Below are 24,406 nucleotides of genomic sequence, written 5' to 3'. Positions count from 1 at the left end.
ATTGCTTTATTGCAATAGGGGCTTTACTGCAGTGGTCTGGAACCAAACCTGCAATCTCGCTGGGGGATGCCTGTATCTACCCAAATTTCTGCTCCTTCCTTGGTTATTCCACACTGAGTGGACAGAAAAAAAAAAGAGAGAGAGAGAGAGAGAGAGAGAAAACTCAAATCAGCTGATTCTATCAATTCAAACTAAAATCTTCTATAGGTGTTTTTTTTTTCTTCTATAGGTGTTAAAGGTAAAATAAAATATGGTTTAAAGCACAAACAAGACATTTTAGGTTATGTGAATTAAATTATATTTCTTAAATACATGTTTGCCCAGAGCATACTCCTATAACACAGACAGACTTTAGTCAGCTAACCTAATCGCAAGAATGGAGTTAAAATAGAATGGATACATTTAAGTATAACTATGGATTTCAGTTACCCAGTTCATCCAAAACCAGCAATTTTACACATTTTAACAAATGCAATCAGGATAAGCCTTACAACCAATGTACTTGTGATCTAATTTTATTAAAAGTCTTCTACTGACACCTTCGGTGAAATGAAGAAAACTCCCAGCATCAAAGAATCTGTGATTCTAAGAACAATAATTGCATTTTTCCCTATTTCAGTTCAACAATGAGAAGTCACAGTAAATCAGAGATAGTAGGGACAGCATGATCCAGTTAAAACTCGATTTTTACTTATACACAACTGAATTCCAAAGAGGAAGCAGCAGTGTTCATTAAGGAACAGAGCAGAGTTCCTTCCATAAACCACAATTAAGTTTCTTTCTTCTGTTGCTGTCAATGATTTCAGTACAAAAGTGACTGCTCCTAATGCTCTAGGGGAAAATGTGCCTATCACCTATGAATTTTCAAGTAATGCTTTTCCTAAATATTTCTGGAACTGAATATAAGTATTTCTACTATAATATGATAAACGCATTCCTGAAAACCTCCCATTTTGAACAAATGCAAATGAAAATTAATTGTCTTTATGGGAGAAAAGGAATTGGGGCAAAAAACTTTTTAAACTGATACAACTTCATATCTAGTACACTAACAAAAATAATAATCAATACTTCAAGAAAGAACTTGGAACAGCCCAGACAGGTAGCTCAGCACAGCTGGAGGCTGCGTCAAGGGAACTTTAAAATGTACAACAGCAACTGCAACAGTACAACTAGAAACGGAGCTCTGAGGAGTGGAGCCATTAAGAGCCATCCAGGCAGGGCTGAGGGTACGTCTGTCTGGGGGAGAGGGTCCTTCGAGCAGGACAGCACTTTTAATTTCTTAAAACAGAGCCAAAAAGGTTCCTGCCTGTGTAACAGCTGAGCTGAGGCCAATTCTTCTTTCCAGCTGAGGGTTATAATCCTATGAAGCTATTCTGGGTCCCCTTGGTTAGGAAAAACCACAGAAATCAACACAATTTCCATCTGATGCTATCCCCTTTTACCAACCATGTATAAAGTAACTGGTATTCCAGAAACATGTGTTTTAGTAGGACAAACTATATTAGAAACTACGTATTGCCACTGGGAATCTGATAAGTTAGAAAAATCCTTAAAGTAAATCAATAACCCAAGCGGACAGAGAGGCCAGAATTCAGATTTTTCACTTTTTCTTCCATATATTCCCCAAAAGTCTTATGTTCCCTTGAACAACTTTGAAACTCTAAAAGGAATGACGGAGGTTTTGGCAAGCTTCCAAAGCAATACATAAAAAACGTCTTTTATGATAAATTTTTTAAATGAAACAAAAGTGATCAAGTTTCTCTGCCTGCCAAACTTAATCAGCTAGAGTGAGTTTTAAGAGTGTGCAAACACTATGGTACACAAAGATACCTCCATATCATTGTTTCAGAAAGAAGTCCTTACCTGAAGCACAATAGGATCAATGCAAGTAAATTTAGTTTCTTCTCTGTAGAGATACTCAATGGAACACTTCAACAGAAGAATTTTGGGATTTTTAATACAAGAATTCATCTACAAAACATGAAATTTGTTAAAAGCTTTTAAAGTCTATACTTTATAGACTTTCTTTAATATCTTTAAATTCATACTTTTCATAATTCTTCCTAAATTATCCCCTTATATTCGTATTGAAATACTCTCATTTAGGTCTTTTAAGGTATTCTCTTACATACTTTTTCAAAACAAACTGCTCAGAGCAATGCAGACTTCCTCAAAAATTGGCTTTGTTTCACTGATTCTATTTTAACCTAATCCTCTACACTCTTAGAAGTTTTTTTCTCAATATTGCAAGAATAGATATCCAGCTCTGGGTATGGAGGACAGGGGCATAAAGACAAGATATTTCACAAACTCACAGAGATCAGCAACTTTGAAAGCATAATTTAACCTTTCTAAAATTGAAGGAGTAGGAAGGAGAAAAGAATTAAAACACCTCCTGAGTAGATTCCATGCAGTTACAAATTGGCTAGCCAAACTGGGTAACAAGAAGTCAAAAAAGAAAACCTTAAAGTGTATCCAGAAACACAGACTCAAACAATACACCGTAACCACACAACCAGCCACCAGCATGACAGCCCAGGCCCTGCAAAGGAGGTTTTGGAGTGACCATGCTTATATACTCCAAACTGGTAAATGGTCTTCAAACAGTACACTCATCAGTTGAGGAACTACATTCAGGGCTTTTTTTTTTTTTTTTTCTTTTTTTCTTAAGCAACTACAACTTAAAGATTCTCTCTAAATATGGTCAGTGGAACAAGACAGTCATTCATGCATATGTTTCTACCACTCCTATATACAAATTTCAATTCTGGAGATAAGCTCAACAAATTTATCTTAGTTCAACAGGTATCATTTAACTTGGCTTAAATTACTACTTTGATGGGTAATGTGCCTATTTTAATATGACTCTATGCAGAAATACTGACAATGGATCAAATCCAAGCAGTTTTATTTATCTATGGTCACTATTTTTGAATGGCTTCATGCCTTACAAAAAATGAATTAGTCTCTGTTTAGAGAAGAATGAAAAGAGGACTGCAGTTCACCCATCAAGTTGCCCAGACTAGAAATCCATCTGAGCTCTCGCTGTGACCAGATCAGTATCTCCAGAACTGGGGGGTCAGGGTATCTCTCTTTGAGGTGAGTTTCCGCAGTGATTGAGAAACACAGCAGGTTTGAAGCACTGCTACATCGATGGCTTTTCAAATTGTGAGGACCAAACCAATGGCTCTGGAAACACCTGCAGTGCCTACTTTAAAACCAGCCCCACTTGACGGGATGAACACTGGGTGTTATGCTATATGTTGGCAAATCAAACTCCAATAAAAACATATACAAAAAGAAAAGAAAAGCAGCCCCACCTTTCCCTTAGCCCCACATTCCCAATCCCTCAGACTGAATGAGAATTTCTAGGGGTTGGGCTTAGGATCTACATATTTAACGAGGTCCACAGGCGGCCCTGATATACCATGCACTTTGAGAATCAGTGACCTTCAGAATGAAGTTCACGACTCTTAATGGGATACAAAGCCTCTGGCTGCTTCCTCCAGCCTCATCCCCCTTCTCATCTTGCACCTTAGGATCTCAGAGATTCCTTAATCCACCAGTTTATCTCACATCATTCCTTCATGCTAGTGCTAAAAAGAGGCCTCAGGCCTGAAGACAAAGATAGAAGGTGAGAAGGATAACAGAACACCAGTGATTGTGCTGCAGCTCAGCCTTAGAAGAAAGAACAATGTTTTAAAATGCTAGCCCTCTGAAAGGACTCTAGTCTATTAGAGAAACTGTGTCTCCCTAAGATGTTGGAGGGTCAAGGGAGAAATGATACCAGTATCCTATCATTCTGTTGCTCTGGAAGCCTGACCCATCCTCCCTTCCTTCTTCTGTCTCATGAATTCTCATTGTCCAAATCCTAAACATAATCAGCTCTGGGAGACCTTTCCTGAACCTCCAAAATTTCACACCATAGCAGACACTGCTAATCACTCCTTGCTTTCTATTCTCCTTCTCTCCTGTGAGTAGGGCACCCCAACTTGTTGGTTTGGTACAGTGTCATTGTTTGCTGAACTTCACTGTTGAACAGATCACATTACCTTTTTATGTGCAATATTTTTGGTACAAACAAATCCATTGACAACCACAGAATCAAACTTCTTTCCACCTGGAATCTAATGAAACAAGAAAACAAAACTCAATGACATATTATTAGAATCCAGTCAGATGGATGCTATTATTTATTTCCATTTTTAACTTTAATTATATAATTAAATCAGAAGAGAAAGTTCCAGAATATAATTCTTCCTTTCAACAAATTATTAATGACATCTAGCATGACTGTCTATTTTCCCACCTCCTGCTCTCTATTATCTCATCTGGTACTCTAAAATACCCATATGACCGAACTGGCAACTAAAACCATTACGAAATCAACATCATAGGCAAAAAATACATATAAGACTCCACTACTATCTAAATAAGGCAGTTACCCACTGTTTTTCCTCAGAACAGTGACAGTAATCTGTGGGAAGAGGTCTTCTCACAGATGATGTGTCAAGAAAAAGGAAGCAGGGCAGCCCTGGTGGCGCAGTGGTTTAGCGCCGCCTGCAGCCCAGGGCGTGATCTAGAGACCCTGGATCGAGTCCCACATCAGGCTCTCTGCATGGAGCCTACTTCTCCCTCTGCCTGTGTCTCTGCCTCTCTCTCTCTCTCCCTCTCTCTCTCTCTGCATCTCTATGAATAAATAAATAAAATCTTTAAAAAAAAGAAAAAGGAAGCAAAAAAGGAAGAAACCAGATTTGTTTGGTTTCCCAGCTCCATGCCCAACTCACCCCTTCCATTCACTTCTCACTTCCTATAGGTGGCTTCTATGACCCCTAAGTGCACTGCTAATAAAGAGTAGAGAGAAAAACTTCCCCCTCCCTACTTAGAACCCGTTTTAGATTACCACTAAAAGACAAATTACTAGCAGGCCCACCCCATCAGTTCTAAGCGTTAGAAAAGCACTAGCAGAGCTCACTTTTTTAATATGGACAAACTGACGGATATCCATGTCGTCATCCCGGTTCTTGACATCAGGTCGGACTGTCTGAACCACCTGGCAGACCAGTGATACAATGATGTCCCTCCAAGACGGTGACAATGACTCATTATGGAGCAACTGTTGGAGCAGTGCCATCATGTGGTTATGATTAGCTGAACTACAAAAATGTCACAAGAAAGAAGTTTGCATAGTTAACCTTCTACTGTCAGAGATGGTAATTCTGAAGATGCATTACACAGCCTACAAAAAAACAAGCTTATGAATTATGCGCAAAGATGATATTTTCTTGAGCCAATCTTACTTTATCTGTACCTTAATGATTTTGCACATGAATGAAATCTGTATCTTCAATTAAGATAACCCCTTTAATTCAATGAAATTCTAACACATAAATTACAATTGGCACAGACAAATGCAGTTTAGGACTCTTGTTTTATAAGAAATTTCATCAGAACAGGCTTTATTTCCTAAGTAATCTTAGTATTTTTAATCTTAGGAGGAAGAACTACACATACGCCCATCACGTCATTGAAAATTATAAAAATGGAAAATTAACATCAAAAAGCTCACTGCCTTACAGCAACCTCTCCATGGCTTGTTTCTCTCCATTCTCCTCCCTCAGCAGCTCCAGGTTGTTATGATGCCAGCCCAAAGGTGTGAAAGGCAGCTCTTTGGATTTCTCCTCAACTCGACGATTAAATAAGGATTCTAAATATAAAATAAGAAATTGTACCTCACTGTTATGTTTAATGCCATGTACTTAATAGACTGAGAAAGTGCCAATTTATCTTTTTAAGTTTTTTTAACTTGGCCAATTCAAACTGCTGGTGTAAAAAAGCAAGGACATGTGTAAATATACAAAAAAATTAAGTGTAAGTTAGATCATCAATATTCACAACAGCCAAAATCAGAGGCAGAACAATGAAAAGCAAATTTACATTAAAGTAACTAGAACTCTCAAGCCAATAATTATAAATATGGCTTTTGAAAAACAAAAGGGATTTTTACAGTCCTTTCATTTCACTGGAGACATTAAAAAAGGGGCGGGGGAATGCCTTTCCCTGTAAAATCACAAACTAAAAGCTGCATTCAACAGAACTCTGAATGCCAGCAGAAGAACATATGATAGTGTGGGTGCTGAACTTTAAAGAGAAAAGCTCAGCTCTCACATATCTGAACGAATATAGGCCAGTGTAGACAATATATTCAGACAATTTTTTATAGTGTTTCTTTCTTGATATTAGAACAAAGGCCTTTTTTTTAAGCACAGCTTTTACAAAAGTGAACTGTAAAATTATTAAAACACGATAAATAATTTACGTAAAATCTTTTTCAAAAAGAATGAACATGGATTTAGACAAAAAGTAGATTGTATTAAAAGTTTTGCAAAAAGGATGCTCACTATACAATCACTGAAAAATGTGATTGAATAAACGGAAAGAGGTGGGAAATGCTTACAAAAATTCTCTAATCCTTCCCCCTCTTAAAGCAAACCAACCAACCAAAAGACTTTCAAGCTGTCTAGCATTACAAAGTAAAACATGTGTCCACAGTATGTGAGGTACAAAAACCGTACATTTTAATTATGTAAACAGCTGGCCTATAAACTTCTAGTTGAACCAGATGTTCAGTGGTGAATTCAGCAATACTGCTAAATTATGAGAACTTATCTAAGGTCTGAGCTGTGGAGTGTTACGATCTAATTACGTCTTTACCCCACAGTAGGATAAGTAGGGAAGGTATAAGAGAAGGCTGTCTTCTTCTATACTGCCTTTCGTCCCCAAGAAATTGATCAGCAGAGTCAGTTCTTTATCTCTTCTCCCCATGTCTCTTCCCAATTCCACAGGACAAGCAGCATCCTCAAATGGATGAGACTGAGGATGAAATCTCCCTGGGGGCTTTTTGACAAGTTTGAGAATCCTTGATGATATGTGTATCAACACTTAATATTATATTCATGATTCGGAAAGCATAAACTATGCCTTTAAAAGAATAAAATTCAAATTCTATTTAAAAGCTTTTAAACAACTTCTTTTCAGATCAGATGTCTTCTCTCAAACCTAGTCCAAGTTTATATTTTTAATTCCCAACATTCTCAGAGTTACCATGCATATTAAAACCTGTGCTGCCATAGCACTAAAGTAATATTTATTTTCAGTACGTACTCTGTGCCAATCAATGTGCTAGGACCCAAGTACATCCTCACAAATTAGACCCACTATCCCATGTACAGCTTTTGATAAAATTACCTTTGATGAAGGCGTCACTTATTGAGAGTTGTTGTCCTCCATTGTCAGAAATCAAATATTCTGCATACCAGGGAGAGAGCAGAGGAGGAAGAAAAGGAGACTTATGACTATAACACGCCGCGTAATTATACAGAGAACACACCTACACACAAAGTATTACTCATACTAAACCCAACTCTGCCCCACCAATTCAAGAAAGCTTTAGGCTAAAATGTATCTTTATCCTTATTCCACACACTTCTTGCTACATTTAAGAGACTTGAATAATAACTCAACAGAACCTTGAAGCAGTAATGCCAGATAATCTTTAACAGATTGCTTTTCCCTTTATAAGGCTGAGCCAGTTTATGAAAATTGAAATCTTCAGTAATTTAGGTATGACAAGCCTAAAAAGTTACACTATTTTTTCTCATGTATAACTGTATGATTTCACAAATAATCACTCTATGTACAAAAGAGTTCATAGACAGAGAAGACACTCAAAACAATAAAAGGTTCTGTTTTTGTTTTTGTTTTTCAAATTCTAGGCTACGTGTTACAAAGCATAAATAATACAAAAGTGACATTGGCAAGGAATGAGTTAAATCATCAGGGTTTAAGAGCTTTCAAATTCGGGTTTCAGTTTTTCAAAATTCTAACTGAACACTGGCAAATAGTTGCCATAACTGAACACTTGTAGTGTTCTTTTAGAACTTTAGAATATGATTTTTCTTACAAGTGAAACTTATTCTTTACTTCCCCATGAACTTTTTTTTGCGTCCGTGACCAAGCATAGCTCAGTAAAGTTCTTTCTACTATGCAAACTAAACCACAGTGTATTTTAAGCCTTTCAAAATAAAGGTTCTCCACAAAATTCTTTCCAAGTAGACTTCACTTATAGCAAATGAGCTTCAGAAGCTGCTATGTTTATAAGCCAATATGCTCATTCTTTCAACAAGAAAGCAGAGAAAAAGTTTTACATTGAAAATTCAAAGTGTACCATGCCGAATACAATAAATTAAGTATGTGGACAAATAAAAACATTATATACTTTATTTCTACACCTCCGACACAGAAATAAGCAATGCCAACCTGTTTGTTCAACTAATATATTGGCTTTCAAGCTTTACTTTTCATACTAAAGATTAAGTATATATATGTATATACGTATATATGAGATGATGATTTTCAAACATACAGAAAATACTGTATACCCTTCACCTAGATTCAACAATTGTTAACAATCAGCATCTGATTCCTATCTACATGTATGTATTTTTCCCTAACCATATGAAGCTATACACATCATAACACTTGACCACCAATACTTTAGTATACATTTCTTAAAAATAAGGGCATTCTTCTCTATAGCCAAAATATCATTTACATACTTAAGAAAATTGACGTCTTTTAAAAAAAAATTGACAGTGTTTTAATATGAAATTAAGGCACATTCTCCAAATTTATCTGTCCCCAAAATGCTTTAATAAATTTTTTGCCTCAAACCTGGATCTAGTAAGGTTCATATGCTACATTTCCTTCATTCTCTTTTAGTCCAAAGAAAACCCCCAACCTTTTTACTTTGTCATGATATTGAATTTTGAAAGAACTCAGGGCACATGTCCTGTGGAATGTCCCATATTCTACACTTGACCAGACTGTTTCCTCATGGTGCTGTTTAACTTGCTTCTATAGATTTTCCTATAAATGGGAAGTTAGATCTAGAGGCTCATAGAAGCTATGATTTTCACTTCTCTAGGTTCAATTCACTAACTTGTCAAGACTGGTTCAGAATCTGGCTTGCAACACATAACAAAGTATATTTTAACTGTACAACTCCCCAAGCTTTACCAATAGTGAAAAACTAAACAAGCAAGATCGCACTGTTCCAGCTTTACAAGTTTATGAAAATGAGAGGTTTGCTTACATAAGATAAAAAAATACCAGGTATTTTTTAAGTACAGATATGTCAATTTTAGAAATCCAAATTTCCTCAGCCTTGGAAGATAATGAATTATTCCTAAGAAAATATTTAACAAATATCCTTTAACTTCAATGAAAAAATAAAAATCACCCATTCCCATTTATATTTTAAGAGGATGGAAAAACGGAGACAGACGAGTGTATTATTCTTTCACCTTACTACACTTCACTGTGACGATCTTTACTTTCTGGTAATTGGTGTTAATCTTAACTACAAAGCAAAAAATAAAAATAAAAAATATAAAAAATAAAAAATTATTGTACTCAACTTCACAAAAATAGAAAAAGAACAATTCTTGTTAGTATGCTAAAAACTAACAGGATGGAACTGTGAAAGCCAGAAACTTTTATTAAAGGATTTAAAAGTCCTCAAATTTTAGACTCCTAGTTGCACATGACCTTAATAATTACCCCCTTTCTGATGTTGGAATGTTCTCCATTATATCCTTACTGAATAGGCTAAAGGATTCCTTACATTTCTTATAATTCTTTTAAAATTCTAGATCTAGATTTCTCATTTCAGATTCAGAGTTAAAAGGAAACTTAGAAGTCACCAAGTCTACTTAACCTTTTATCCAATGTAGGCATCAGTCCTCAATGACTCTGAAAGGTGGACATTCAGATACCACCTGAACACCTCCAGGACACAGCAGCAAAAGCTCACTCCTGCTAACTCCTGAACCTAGCTTTTCCTTCAGCCATACACTAAATAAACAATTTCTCTCAGGCAACATCAGATCAACTATCAAGAACAGTTTTCTCCAGAGTACTAATAGTAAACTTTGTAAGCCTAATTACTTTCTTTTATATTTAAATGTGTTAAGTTTCATCCTATTGGTCTCAGTCTACTGCTTAAGAAAATAAAGATCTTTAGATTCCATTCTGCTATCCAACATGTTATTCTTTCCATACTTGAATGATTTGTGAATCTGGAAAACATTAAAAGTACTGACCAAAAACTTGCTGAGCTACATGGAATAAAGACAGCCCTATAGCATAACCTGTGAGCATCCCTCTCCTTTTGCTATCAGGTTACTCTTTCAATATTTGGCACAATCATTATACAAAGTACAAATCCATGTGTTCTATTAATAGTGACATTACTAAGTTCTTACAACTGCCAAACACACTAATCTCTTTAATGTGTGCTTTTTATATAGAGACTCATAGAGACTCCAGAACGTGTGCTTTTAAAAGGTAAATATAACTACTGCCTGTAACTCCCCCTTTAACATATTTCAAATGTGAAACTGTCCTCTGTCCACAAGGTTACTGAGATCGTTAAATGTCTTATAAACATAAAAGACAACAGTATCTACCACAGTCTTCTGAGCTAACAATCTCACACCACCATAAAAGAAGGAAATGAGATTGTTGTTTATTTTAGTTAACCAACACTGGTGCCCAGGCACCAACCAACCCCTTTTCTAAATAATACAGTACATCCTCTTCATTAATTTTTTCTACAATATTGTCAACTTCCAACGTCAAATCAAAAACTTTTTTTTTTACAAAATTTTAATGCCTCTGTCACTAGAATCATCTGAACCTCCTTTTCTCCCTAATTCTTCAAAGATAACAAACCCTGGCCCCATGATCACAGCTCTAAATTCTTTTAATAACCTGATATATATTTTGCCTGAATCTGGCAAAAGACTTATTTGAAATAACCAGGCATTCTCTATCTTCATTATCTTGGACTTGACTTTCCTTTTAACCATATGTGTTTTTTCCTGATAAAATTATCATGATGGGGGCGAGGGGGAGAAGCTTCAATTAATATTGTATCAACTTCCCCATAGTAGTGTCCTTTCTTTGTATCACAATTTTCAAAATCTTTTCGGAGACATCACTGGCATTTACTCCATCCACCAGTGCAATCTGGACCCACATCTGTCATTTCTATTACAAAAGCATCACCCAGTATGCTCCAGGGGAACCACAGTTCATCTCATCCAAGTGTCATGTCTACTCCACTGTCCTTTCATACTCACTCAAAAGTTTTCCACCATGTTTACGATTTATTTTGAGAATTCCCACAAAGATATGTATCTTACTCATGTTTAATGCTAGTCAAGTCTCCTCTTTTACCACATCCTCTCTAAATTTCTAGTTTTTAATAAAATATACCTTTTTATTACTATAACTTGCTATTGTTTCAATTTCTTATTTAAATTCCATTTAGTTAACATATAGTACAATATTAATTTCAGCAGAATTTAGTGATTCATCACTTACATATAAACTTCAATGCTCATCACAAGTGCCTTCCCTAATACCCATCACCCATTAGCCCATCCCCCTGCCCACCTTCCCTCCATCAACCTTCAGATTGTTCTCTATAGATAGGTAAGTCTATTTTATGGTTTGCCCCTCTTCTTTTTTCCCATTACTGTAACCCTTAAAGCTTTCTTACCACATCTTGAAGATAATGGTTAATATTGACAATCATCAGAAATTAGTCACAGAATTTGTTTCCAATTATTTTAACATAGATGTTTAGATTCAAAAGCTTCTCTTTCCTGACCATATTTTTAGATGCAAAAATAGTAAGTAGCAAGGAATTAGACAGCATTTCCAATCTAAGGAAACAAACCAACTTTAGAGAGCTAAATGTTAAAAATTCAAGTTCCAGGTGAAATCATGGAATAAGTTGTTTCATCTTTATAATGATATTTTAGTAGTTACTACAACATAATGAAATCTCACAATTACTTATGTAGGTATTTATTTATTTATTTATTTACTTTTACATAATACCTCTTTAGGGCTAAAATTGAATTTGGCTTTTAATTATATCCAATGAAGTGAATCTCGACACATCCGTTTTTTAAAAATATTTCATTTTTTATGTACTACTAGATTAGATTTTAGCAATGATTTATTTTTCCTTTTATACCGAATGTCTTTTGAATATGGCCATTATTATTTTTGAGTCAGCAGAATAAACCCTCAAATAAGACAACTATATAACAGCTATAACAAATTCACTTTGTATTACTCAGAAAGACTTTTTTTATAAATATGGCATATACATCATCACAAGCTCTTTTTTTGTTGTTGAGGTGGACACAAGAATGATATTTTATTGACAAAGGAAAACAACTACTGTGTGGCCTAGGAGTACACGTGAGAGTACGATCAACATGATCCTTCCCTGCAGACAAACATCCGTGAGAAGCTTCATCATGGTTAGAAACCATGGAAAAAATACAATGATATCAGGACAGAAATTTGAATCTTCCATCTGTTCTTTCCATAAGAAGCACATTAAATTATAGTAGAAAGAGGTTTTGGACCGTGTATTTTCCCAATACAGTTTAAGCACCTGAGAAGATTTAGTGAAATACTATGTTACTGGTTAATAGCAGAAGCAAATAGGCTTTAAAATGTTAAAGAAAGAGAAATGAATAGAGCAGAACATCCATGTTATAAATGCAAAGAAATGCCACCTTGGAAGTTGCACATTATGCCAAGGGAAGAGCAGTGGTAGTAGTTCCTGATAAAGAGGTCATTCTTTTTAAAGATTTGTACAAGTAAAGCTTTAAATTGGGTGTGGTGGTACTGAGGGAGAAAACGAGAAATCCAAGGAATCAACCAAAAAAAGTCTGCGGAGGAGGTGTGGGGAAGCTGAGAAAGGGTGGAACAGAACCCAACACCCAAGCCCCTCCGCCACATGGGACAGAGGAAGCCAGGAGGACAGGCTGCCTGAGATCCTGGGGCCCAGCTCTCCAGCCTGTTGCTGGATTCCAGACGGGAACTACCTCCTACCTTTTTGGTCAGCAGGGTGAGGGGGCACATGTGGGTACTTGGAGGGCTTCTTGATATGGAAGTTCACGTTGTCCAGCTCCACGTTCAGGCTGATGGAAGCGGCTGAGTCACTGTCCACTGTGGACTGGAAACTGCTGACTGATGTGCGCTTGCTAGGACTGGCAGAGTCTTTTAGTGTCGGGGGGAAAGAGATATAGGGAGAGGAGGCGGGTAAAAATGGGTTTCACCAGGGTATCGGAGGAAAGGAGAAAAATGTTCTTTTAATATACAAGCCCAATGTGCAATACCAAAATGGATACAGTATTTTCATGTACTTCTGTGGAGACTTCATAGAATTTGGACACATTAAATAGGAGTTTTTAAGATGGAGAAATATATTGGAGGTTCTGCAGAGAGAGAGTCTGGTATCATAGTGAAGAGGTGAGAAAGTTGTCTGCTGCGATATTAGCTCAGAGTTATTTTTAAGCTGCTGCAAACTAGAGACTATGGCAAAATCTGAAAACGCCAGTAGCCTAACAAGTTGGTTTCTTAAGAAAATACTGTATCTAGAACAAGGATGGCTATCGGATGTTTACATTTAGATGGTGCTATACAACTTAAAACAGAACTGTTTCAACTAAAACAAAACACCCATATCATCACATATACACAGTAATGAGTCATAAAAACTAAAATGTTAGAAAGTTTACACTCACTCGTCAAATTATCGTCACCTTCTTCAGCTATCTGTTCTGTGTCACTGTCATCAAACTTTATGTCTTTAAACCAGGATGGCTCAGAGTGTCCTTCCACGGAGTTCACTGAGTCACTGTCTGGAGAAGGGGTCTCAGAAAATTCTGTACTCTGGAAAGATCCAAGTAATTCAACTTCAATGGCAACCGGGTGAGTCTGTCACACTACAAAAAACTCCAGCCCAATACTTCTACAACGCTAACCACTAAATAAATTTACATAAAAATAAGCAAATTAATAGAGATTAAGTTGTAAGCCAGCATTAATGCTGACAATTCCACTCTGAAAATCATTAAGTGTCATTCATCAGTAGGTTTAGGCAGCTTATTCTGAGCAAAACATAATATATGGATTTTACAGTGTTTCATCCTTTTCAGTCCTGAGAATGAACCTGGTTTAGAATTTATTCTAATCCTCTGCCAAAGCTACGACATATTCTGGAAAACAACTATTAAAATTTTAACACCACCACACCAGTCTTTTTGGTCATTTGTCTTTTCTAACCTTCGAGTTTCCAATTTTAGTTCACAAAGGTATTCCTAAACACTGTATCAAATTAACATAAACCAAAAGTGAAAGCTTATCTTTTAAAAAAAAAAAAAAAGTTCTATTTTAAATAATTTCCACTTCCCTAATTAAAGTAAAAAGATAAATACATATCCCTTGTTCTACCCCTGCTATACAATTTAAAACCGCTAATGTATCAAAATCTACCACCTTGGTGATACTAAATTTTTTCCATCATTTTGTTATGCATACTCTCTCCTGGTCCTGAAAACACGGACACAGTGAAACTGAAAACCATTAAAGGTAAATGACAAGCAACTATAACCCCATGAGGCCAAGCAACTGAAAAGTGTCCAGTTCCAATAGGTTTTTCATCACTCCTACCTACCAAGTAAAAAATGTTTTTAACTTTCAAACAACAGGGAAAACGTGTTAGGAAAATGTATCTCTGGCTAATTCAACTACTCTTTATTCCCACCGATGAAGAAAGACTTCATATAAGCCACCCATACTCTCGGGAGCGGTGACGTGGAAAAGTACCTGCAGTGGTCTGTACAGCGCGTACTCATCTCTGAAAAGCTGGTCATGATGACTGACACAATCCAGCCAACGTCCATCAACCATCGCTTGTCCGATTGCTATAGCTTGTGCTCTGAATTAAGACCAATGAAAATAAAGACTTAAAAGTCAGAGTAATTTCCCAGGTACAAGATGAGAGAGAAACTGAATTTTTTTCCGTTCTATTTACAGCTGGAATTACAAATGGTCCGTGAATAGGTACTGGGCAAAACAAGCAAGACTTGAAGCTAAATTTAAAGATTTTCCCAGATACAGAGTCAAAGAGAACCTGCTGGTAAGGCAGTCCTACCAAAACTGAATTTGACTTACGACACACACGTATCAAGTGCTGAATGCAGCATACCCCTGTCCTCACTAGAGTAAAACAAAATGGTGACACTAGCATGGTTCCTGCCCTCAAGGAGCTTACTATCTCAGTAAGAAGACAATACCAAATATTACAAAAATATTTATATATGCATGTGCATATACATAAAACTTAATACATGTATATAACAGACTGTGTATATATACATATATATATATATATACACTTAAACATATAAACATGAAATAGATACTTTACACATTGAACTTATAAGGCACTTCACAATTTATAAAACACTTTAGCCCATATTATTTCATTTTCATTCTCACAGCTTCTTCACAGGACCATATATTCTCCTCACATTGGATTTGAGAGTTCCAAGGCTCAAAGAGATTAAATAACTTCAGTAAAAGCATAAAACTAAAAAGAAATAGCCAAAACTAGACCCCAGGGCTTCACTGCTAAAGCTTTTACTCTCTCTTTTTACATACTCATTTCTTCCAGGAAAGGAGTAGCTAATCTAATCAATAGAATAACTCAGAGACATGCTGCCTTGAAAGGCAATAGGACCTGTCTGTCTCTTTCTCATAAATGATTCCTGAGGCGAGTTACGACACTCCAAGTGTAACTTATGAACTCAATTTCATTGGACAGGTTGCAATGTCCAGATTAGGAACCTGTAGCGGAGAATCCACTGTGGTCTTAATATCTAGGTACATTCCCCAATCCTGCTTAATCGGAGAACTTTGTGTTGGGGAACTACTACACACTTATGCTTTTAATAAGTAAGGTAAACTGTGACCCCATTTGCTCCTTGCATCTATTCACTACTGGTTAAAACCCAGAAGGGAGGAGGGGTGAGTCATTAGCACCCAAGCACCAATGCAGGAAACAAACAGCATCCCATTTACAAAATTTGCTCCCCTTATATCTGTAACATTATGGCCTCATTAAAAATAAAGTAATTAATAATATTGAAAAATGTTTCTTACAATCACATTACCTTGTGGCAATGTGTCCATTTCGGATTAACCAGTTAACTAATTCTTTTCCCACAATGCAGTTGGGATGTGTTCTCAGCCAGTAACGGTGATCCTGAAATTCCATTCCACTACTGTGATGGCAGATTTTCTTCCACAGGTCCTTTAACTGAACGCTGTCCTGAAATCACATTATAAGCAAATAATTACTCTTGAGAAAGATGCTATATACCTTTGCAGCTTCTTTCCTGTGATTTTTAAATGCATAAAAGGAAATTCAATTCAGATTTGTCAGAGCCAACTCACACCATTTAATAGAAAGGACATGTCCATGGGGAACAGCTTGAACTTAGCTCATCTAATCCCAAATGTAACTTTTTCTCTTAAAAACCAACTATCCCAGGGCACCTCGGTGGCTTGGCTGGTTGGGTGGTTGCCTTCAGCTCAGGTTATGATCTCAGGGTCCTGGGATCAAGCCCCATGTCAGGCTCCCAAAGGGAGCCTGCTCCACCCTCTGCCCCCACCCCCACCCACTGCTTATTCTTGTTCTCTCTCTCAAATAAATAAATAAACAAACAAATAAATAAATAAATAAATAAATAAATAAATAAATAAAATCTTTAAGAAAAAAAAAGATCCCAAATAATTTTTTCACTCAATGGCATATATGATCAGTCTCCTAGTTATTGAAATACAAAATTGCAATACAAAATTGCAAAATCTCCTCCTCTTTGGAAACAGGGCAAGAGAAAGGGCAGAACAGTCAATCACACCAATTGATTTCTTGTAGCCTTCACTCCAGCAGCTTCTCACTCCTCTCACCTGTAACCAACTGCCAGGCGAATCTTCCTAAAGAAAGGCCTTCAGTGAATCACTCCCTGCTCAAAAAAACTTCCAACATTGCTCAGCACCTATGGGTTCAAATCTAAACTTGTAAAGGCTGAAATCACCATGTTCCACCAGGTAACCCCAAGTAACTTCCATTCTCACTGCTCATACACGCCAACTTAATCACTCTCCCAACATCTCCTAACTAATAAATCCTACTTTGGTCCATTGAATATGTCATGCATATTTTCACCTCTATACCTTGTCATACCTTTAAATAAGATTTGTTTTCCTCACTGCCTGCCCAAATCCATCTTCCAGGTCCAAGCCAAGCTTTCAGTTTAAAGCCTTTCCTGATGCCCTCACCACTAATGATCTATTTCCTATTAATAAAGTATTACTTTTTTACTATTAAGGATATGCCCATCAGCCTTATTTCTACCTTTTAAATTTTAAGCTTGAGGAAAGAAGCCATTTTCCATCTCTTTGGAGTCACTTTCAGGATTAAACACAGTATTTTACAAAAGATAAATTCAATAAAAACTGATTATTATCTCATATAAACATACAGTAGTAAAGGTATACAAAGCATTCCATGTGCGTGTTTCAAAATTTAAAAGCACTCTGGGACCTAAAAGTTCAGCTCTCTTACTATGTAAGCACCTGAATTCTTATCTTACCAGATGAAAAAGATGAAGAAAATATTAATGCATTATAAGAGCATGGAATGCTTGACCACTTTCTTAGGTGGTCCTAATAAAAACTTAAGCTAATTATTTCCTTTATTAATTTATATGCTAACTAGCTATTTGTAGGTTTCTTAAAAAGAAAAATCAGTGAGATACATAATCTTTATGCTCAAAAATAGCAAAGATACTGGACCAGTACCAGAAGAATTTTGCGTTCATCCTCAGTGGTCTCTGTCCTAACATATGTTCGGTTAGCCTGGGGACTGACAGATGTCTCATAAGAAGATACCATGGGAGAACCAGATCGATCCAGTGACAGGTTAGTAATGCTGGCTGATCTGGAAATAAAAACAAAAAGTGAAAACACAGTTGTAAACTCTTCATTAATAAAATTATAGCAAAAATTCATTTTTAAATTAATGCTTATTACTCGCCAACATTAAGGGTACTTTTAAATGTAGTTATGATGGTTATATGTATGATATCACCATTGGGAGAAATTAAAAGAGTATCCAGAAATTCTCGATACTAAATTGTCCAACTTCTTTGTTAGTCTAAAACTATTTCAGAATAAGTGTAAAGCAAAGTCGCTATGGAAAAAGATAGGAACGCAATGATATAGTTAATTGATCATTAATATTTCAAAGGAAAAAGACACAAACTCTTCTTGTTAAAATGCTGAAGGCTAGTGTTTTTTTTTTAACTGACAAATATGAAGAATCATAGACTAAATGCAGAAATAGTCTTGCAGATCAGGAACAGGAAACTATGGCCCACAGGCCAAATAGTTTTTGCATAACCAATGAACTAAGAATGTCTTTAGATGAACATCTGTAATGTTCTAACAAGAAAAAACATTAACTTTGAACCCCAATTAAGCAAATGAAAAAATAATTCCTTTCTTAAAACTGCATTGTTGTCCTCAATTATATTTTGAATTTGATCAATAAAAGAATGAGTGAAAATGTGTTTCCTCTCGTTATATTATCACTTATATAATATCCTCAATTTTGCCTCTTGGCAAAGTTACCAGATAAATGGTAAGTGGAATGTCTATAGCATCAAGCAAGCTTTTATTTATTAAAAAATTGTAGCTAGAAATTTTAGTTAGCTTCTAGTTAGAAAAAAAATGAAACCAAATTTTAGCTTCCAAATAAAGGATAAAAAGGCAGAAGTATCTACAATGAGTTAGACACCAAACACATTTAATTCTCACAGCATACTATGGAATAGGTACTACTAAATCCATTCTACAGATAAAGAAGTCAAGAATCAGAGATTAAGTAATTTGTCTAAGGTAACTCAACTAATAATAACAAGGCTGACAATCAAAACCAGGTGTCAAATGAAAAACTATGCTCTCCCCAGCATGAAGATAAAGATACTTTTAAAATAATTTGGGGGCACTTAGATAGCTAAGTCGGTTGAGCGTCCAACTCTTGGTTTGGACTTGCTACAGGATCCACACTCTATAGGTAGTATATTTGAGGATTCACTCTCACTCCCTCCCCTCCCCAAATAAGTAAATCTTTAAAAAAAAAAAAAATGTAAGAAATTATTCACAGGTTTCTAACAAGTTTATAAAAAGTTATTCTTAACAGCTTATGAGAAACCATTGATATCAAATAAACAAGATTTTTCAAATAAACATTTATTTCTTGGCACAATTCTTTTAGTGAAATGTCACCACTAGATGTCTTATTCCATTAATTAAAATGTCTTTTCCAATGAACGTTATTATCCATGTGTTCTGCTTCTCTAACATTCTAACTATCCCTGCACATATTCTGCTACAGAAGTAACAAGAACAAAAGAAAATTAGTCAAATATACTGTCAAATAATAAGTAGCCTAACTGTAAGAATGCTGGCTGAAGTTTTATTTAGAGATAGTACTAAATTATATCTTTCCCAAAGATTTACATCAATCTTAGCATTAATTCAAATCGCATGGAATTCCACTGTAAATTAGCACAGCTACTTCTCCATTTGTATACTGCCAACAGAAATACTGCAATTCATCCCATCTTTTTAAAAACTGCCCTAACTGGGCAGCCCCGGTGGTGCAGTGGTTTAGTGCCGCCTGCAGCTCAGGGCGTGATCCTGGAGACCCTGGATCAAGTCCCACATCAGGCTCTCTACATGGAGCCTGCTTCTCCCTCTGCCTCTCTCTCGCTCTCTCTCTCTCTCTCTGCATCTCTATGAATAAAAAATAAATTAAAAAAAAACTGCCCTAACTCCACACTCCCTTGCTGCAGTCCCCCCTTCACTACAGCACAACTCCCATCTCCAACCCTTCTTCTATCTTGGGAATCCAAACTGGTGCAGCCGCTTTGGAAGACAAGTTTGGCTATTTCTTATGAAACTAATCATACTCTTTAACAAGTAGTCCAACAATCATACTCCTTGGTATTGATCCAGATGAACTGAAAACATGACCACATGAAAGCCTGCACACAAATGTTTACTGTAGCCTTATTCATCTTGTCAAAACTTGGAAATAACCAAGATATTTTTCAGCAGGTAAGTGGATAAACTGTGCTATATCCAGATAATGGATGCTGAACTGTGTTATCGAGCGATGAGAAGATATGAAGAAAAGTTAAATGAATATTACTAAGTGAAGGAAACCAATGTGAAAGGGCTACATACTGGATGAGGCTAACTATATGACATTCTAGATTAGGAAAAACTATGGAGACCATAAAAAGATCAGTGGTTGCCGTGGGTTGAGGAGGAGGGAGAAATGAAAAAAGGAGAATACAGAGAATTTCCTTTTTAAAGATTTTATTTATTTGTTTGTTTGTTTGTTTGTAAGAGAACACGAGTGGGGAGAGGGGTAAGCAGACTTCACACTGAGGAGAGATCCCACACCCTGAGCTCACGACCTGACCCGAAATCAAGAGTCAGACGCTTAACCTACTGAGCCGCAGAAGCTTCAGAGCACAGAGAATTTTGTTCTGTTTATTTTCTTTAAATTCAACTAAGTAACATATAATGTGTTACTGGTTTCAGAGGCAGAGGTCAGTGATTCATCAGGTCTCATATATACCAAGTGCTCCTTACATCACCTCATTACATTCCCTCCTTAATGTGCATCACCCAATTACCCCATCCCCTACCCTCCTCCCTCCCAGCAACCCTCAGTTTGTTTCCTATGATTAAGGGTCTCTTATGGTTTATACTTCTGATTTCATCTTGTTTTACTTTTTCTTCTCTTTCCCTATGATCCTATTTTGTTTCTTAAATTCTACATGAGAAAAGTAGTAATCCGAAGGGACCCCTGCACGCCAGTGTTTATAGCAGCAGTGACCATAATAGCCAAACTATGAAAAAAGCCCAGATGTCCACTGACAGATGAATGGATAAAGAGCATGTGGTATACAAATATATATATATACAAAAACAAATATGTATACACATACATATACATACACTAAATTTCATTTTGACTAAAAATGAAATCTAGCCATTTGCAATGACATGGGTGGAATTAGAAGATATTATGCTAAGAGAAATAAGTCAATCAGAAAGACAATCATATATTCTCATGTGGAGAGAATTTTTTTCATCCATGTTCGTCAGGAATATTGGTCTGTAATTCTCATTTTTGGTGAGGTGATTGTCTGGTTTGGGATTAAGGTAATGCTGGTCACACAGAATGAGTTCGGAAGTTTTTTCATTTCAATTTTTGAAACAGCTTCAGACAAATAAGTATTAATTCTTCTTTAAATGTTTGGTAAAATTCCCCTGGAAGCCATCTGGCCCTGGACTCTTGTTTGTTGGGAGGTTTTTGATAACTGCTTCAATTTCCTTGCTGGTTATGGGTCTACTCAGATTTTCTATTTCTTCTTGTTTCATTTTTGGTAGTTTGTATGTCTCCAGGAATGCATCCATTTCTTCCAGATTGTCTAATCTGTTGGCATCTAGTTGCGCATATGTTCTTGTAATTGTATTTCTTCAGTGTTGGTTGTGGTCTCTCTTTCAGTCATGATTTTATTTATTTGGGTCCTTTCTCTTTTCTTCTTGATAAGTCTAGCCAGGGGTTTATTGATGTTATTCTTTCAAAGAACATGCTCTTATTTTCGTTGATCTGTTCGACTGTTCTTCTGGCATCTATTTCATTTATTTCTGCTCTAGTCTTTATTATTTCGCTTCTCCTGCTGGGGGTAGCCTTTATTTGCCGTTCTTTCTCCAGCTCTTTTAAGTGTAAGGTTAGGTTGTGTATTTAAGACCTTTCTCGTTTCTTGAGAAAGACTTGTATTGCTGTATACTTCCCTCTTAGGACCACTTTTGCTCCACCCCAAAGTTTTTGAAGAGTTGTGCTTTCATTTTCATTCGTTTCCATGAATTTTTTAAATTATTCTTTAATTTCCTGGTTGATCCATTCATTTTTTAGTAGGATGCTCTTTAACCTCCATGTATTTGGATTCTTTCCAAATTTTCTCTTGTGATTGAGTTCCAGTTTCAAAGCATTGTAGTCTGAAAATATACAGTGAATGATCCCAATCTTTTGGTACTGATTGACATATGACTTATAATCCAGTTTGTGGTCTCTTGTGGAGAATGTTCTATGTGTACTCGAGAAGAATGTGTATTATGTTGTTTTAGGGTGGAATGTTCTGAATATATTTGCAAAGTCCATCTGGTCCAGAGTGTCATTCAAAGAACTTGTTTCCTTGTTGATCTTCTGCTTAGAAGATCTGTTCATTGCAGTGAGTGGGGTATTAAAAGTCCCCTACTGTTATTCTCAATGTGTCTCTTTAATTTTGTTATTAATTGGCTTATGTAACTGGCTGCTCCCATGTTAGGGGCATAAATATGTACAACTGTTAGATCTTCTTGCTGGATAGACCCTTTAATTATGATATAGTATCCTTCCTCATGTCTTATTACAGTCTGGTTTAAAATCTACTTTGTATGATACAAGGATCACAACCTCAGCTTTCTTCTGATGTCCATTAGCATGATAAATGGTTTTCCACCCCCTCACTTTCAGTCTGGTTGTGTCAGGTCTAAAATGATGTCCTGCAGACAGCATATCAATGGGTCTTGCTTTTTTATCCAATCTGATAACCTGTGTCTTTTGATTAAGGGCATTCAGCCCATTTACATTCAGGGTAACTACTAAAAGACATAAATTTAGTGCCATTGTATTACCTATAGTCACTGTTTCTGTATATTGTCCCTATTCCTTTCTGGTCTACATTACTTTTGGGCTTTCTCTTCGCTTAGAGGATCCCTTTTAATATTTCTTGTATTATTATTAGGGTTGTTTTAGTGATCACAAATTCTTTTAGTTTCTATTTGTCCTGGAAACTTTTTATCTCTCCTCCTGTTCTGAATGAGATCGTAGCTGTATAAAGTATTCTTTGCTCTATATTTTTCTCACTTAGCACCCTGAATATATCATGCCAGTCCTTTTGGCCTGCCAGGTTTCTGTGACTAGATCTGCTGCCAGTCTAACGTTTCTACCATTTTACATTACAGACCTCTTGTACCCAGCTGCTTTCAGGATTTTCTTTTTGTCTCTGAAATTTGTAAGTTTCACCATGATATGTCAGGGTGTTGACCTATTTTTATTGATTTTGAGCTGGGATCTGTGCCTCCTGGACTTGGATGTCTATTTCTTTCCCCAGATTAGAGAAATTCTCTGATTTAATTTGCTCTGATATACCTTCTGCACACCCCCCTTTCCTCTTCTTCTGGGATCCCAATTATTCTAATTATTGTTTTGCTTTATAGTATCACTTCTCTCTCAAATCTTTCCCTGGTGATCCAGTACTTGTTTATCTCTCTTCTTCTCAGCTTTATTCTCTATCATTTTGTCTTCTAGGTCACTAATTCTCTCTTCTACCTCATTTATCTTAGCAATTAGAGCCTCCATTTTTTATTGCATCTCATTAATAGCCTTTTTTATTTCAACTTCATTAAATTTTAGTTTTTATTTCCCCAGAAAGGGATTCTCTGGAGTCTTCTATGCTTTTCTCAAGACCCACAAGCATCTTTATAATCATTCTGAACTCTAATTCCAACATCTTACTTATATCCATACTGATTAGGTCCCCAGGCCTCTTGTTCTTTTTTTTGAAGTAAGTTTCTCCATCTTGTCATTCTATCCAGAGAAGAGTTGACGAGGAATCAAAATACTAAAATGGCAGCAAAGACCCCAAAGAAATACACACTAAATAAAAAAGACTCAAAAACAAAAACACAGAGAGAGAAAATATAATCAAATAGGTGACAGAATGGAGCAGTACACTGGATCCTGTGTGTATTTTGGTCCATTTGTTAGAAAACAAAATCCCAAAACTATAACCAAAGAAAAACTCATATGTGCCAAAAAAAAAAAAAAAAAATTAAGTACAAATTAAAGATAGAATGTAACTATAAAAATGAAAATTAAAAGACAGGGAAAAAGAAAAAAAAGAAGAAGGAATATAAACAGAAAGGTAAACAGAACAGAGCAATACACTATATGCTGAATGTATTTTTGTTGGTTTGAAGAAACTACACCTCAAAATTTTAAGGAAAGAAAAATATATATATACAAAAATAAAATTAAATACATTGAAAGGATAGAATATAACTGTAAAGATGAAAACTAAAAAAGACTTAACAAAATAGAAAAACCAAAAAAGAAAGAAGAAAAAACAAAACAACAAAAACGAATATGATTAGACAGGTAAAGAGAAGAGAGCCATACACTACATTCTGGGTATATTCTGGTGATTTAGAAGCAACTGCATCCCAAAATTGTAAAGAAAGAAAAACTTTTATGTATACAAGATAAAATTAAATA

At 35.9% G+C, this 24,406-nt stretch overlaps 1 protein-coding gene across 5 annotated transcripts in view; it reads right to left on the bottom strand.

Moving 5' to 3' along the window:
* The window catches only part of PIKFYVE (phosphoinositide kinase, FYVE-type zinc finger containing), an 83,275-nt gene that overhangs the window by 36,895 nt on the left and 21,974 nt on the right, over positions 1–24,406 (bottom strand). For 3 of the 5 annotated variants that reach the window (XM_025441486.3, XM_025441487.3, XM_035710975.2), the window contains 10 exons: positions 17,806–17,944; positions 16,113–16,270; positions 14,764–14,875; positions 13,680–13,827; positions 12,985–13,152; positions 7,252–7,311; positions 5,581–5,710; positions 4,979–5,159; positions 4,056–4,130; positions 1,867–1,974 (listed from right to left, as the gene is read on the bottom strand). In XM_025441486.3, the coding sequence (XP_025297271.3) occupies positions 1,867–1,974; positions 4,056–4,130; positions 4,979–5,159; positions 5,581–5,710; positions 7,252–7,311; positions 12,985–13,152; positions 13,680–13,827; positions 14,764–14,875; positions 16,113–16,270; positions 17,806–17,944 (1,279 nt within the window). Of the gene's footprint in view, positions 1–1,866; positions 1,975–4,055; positions 4,131–4,978; positions 5,160–5,580; positions 5,711–7,251; positions 7,312–12,973; positions 13,153–13,679; positions 13,828–14,763; positions 14,876–16,112; positions 16,271–17,805; positions 17,945–24,406 lie in introns of those variants that run through there. The other 2 variants (XM_035710976.2, XM_035710977.2) reach the window with 2 other exon arrangements.

Source organism: Canis lupus, chromosome 37 (genome assembly GCF_003254725.2).
Source record: "Canis lupus dingo isolate Sandy chromosome 37, ASM325472v2, whole genome shotgun sequence".
In the NCBI taxonomy this organism is placed as follows: Eukaryota; Metazoa; Chordata; class Mammalia; order Carnivora; family Canidae; genus Canis; species Canis lupus.
The sequence above is the reverse complement of the archived record's forward strand: the minus strand, read 5'-3'. Positions and strand labels throughout refer to the sequence as shown.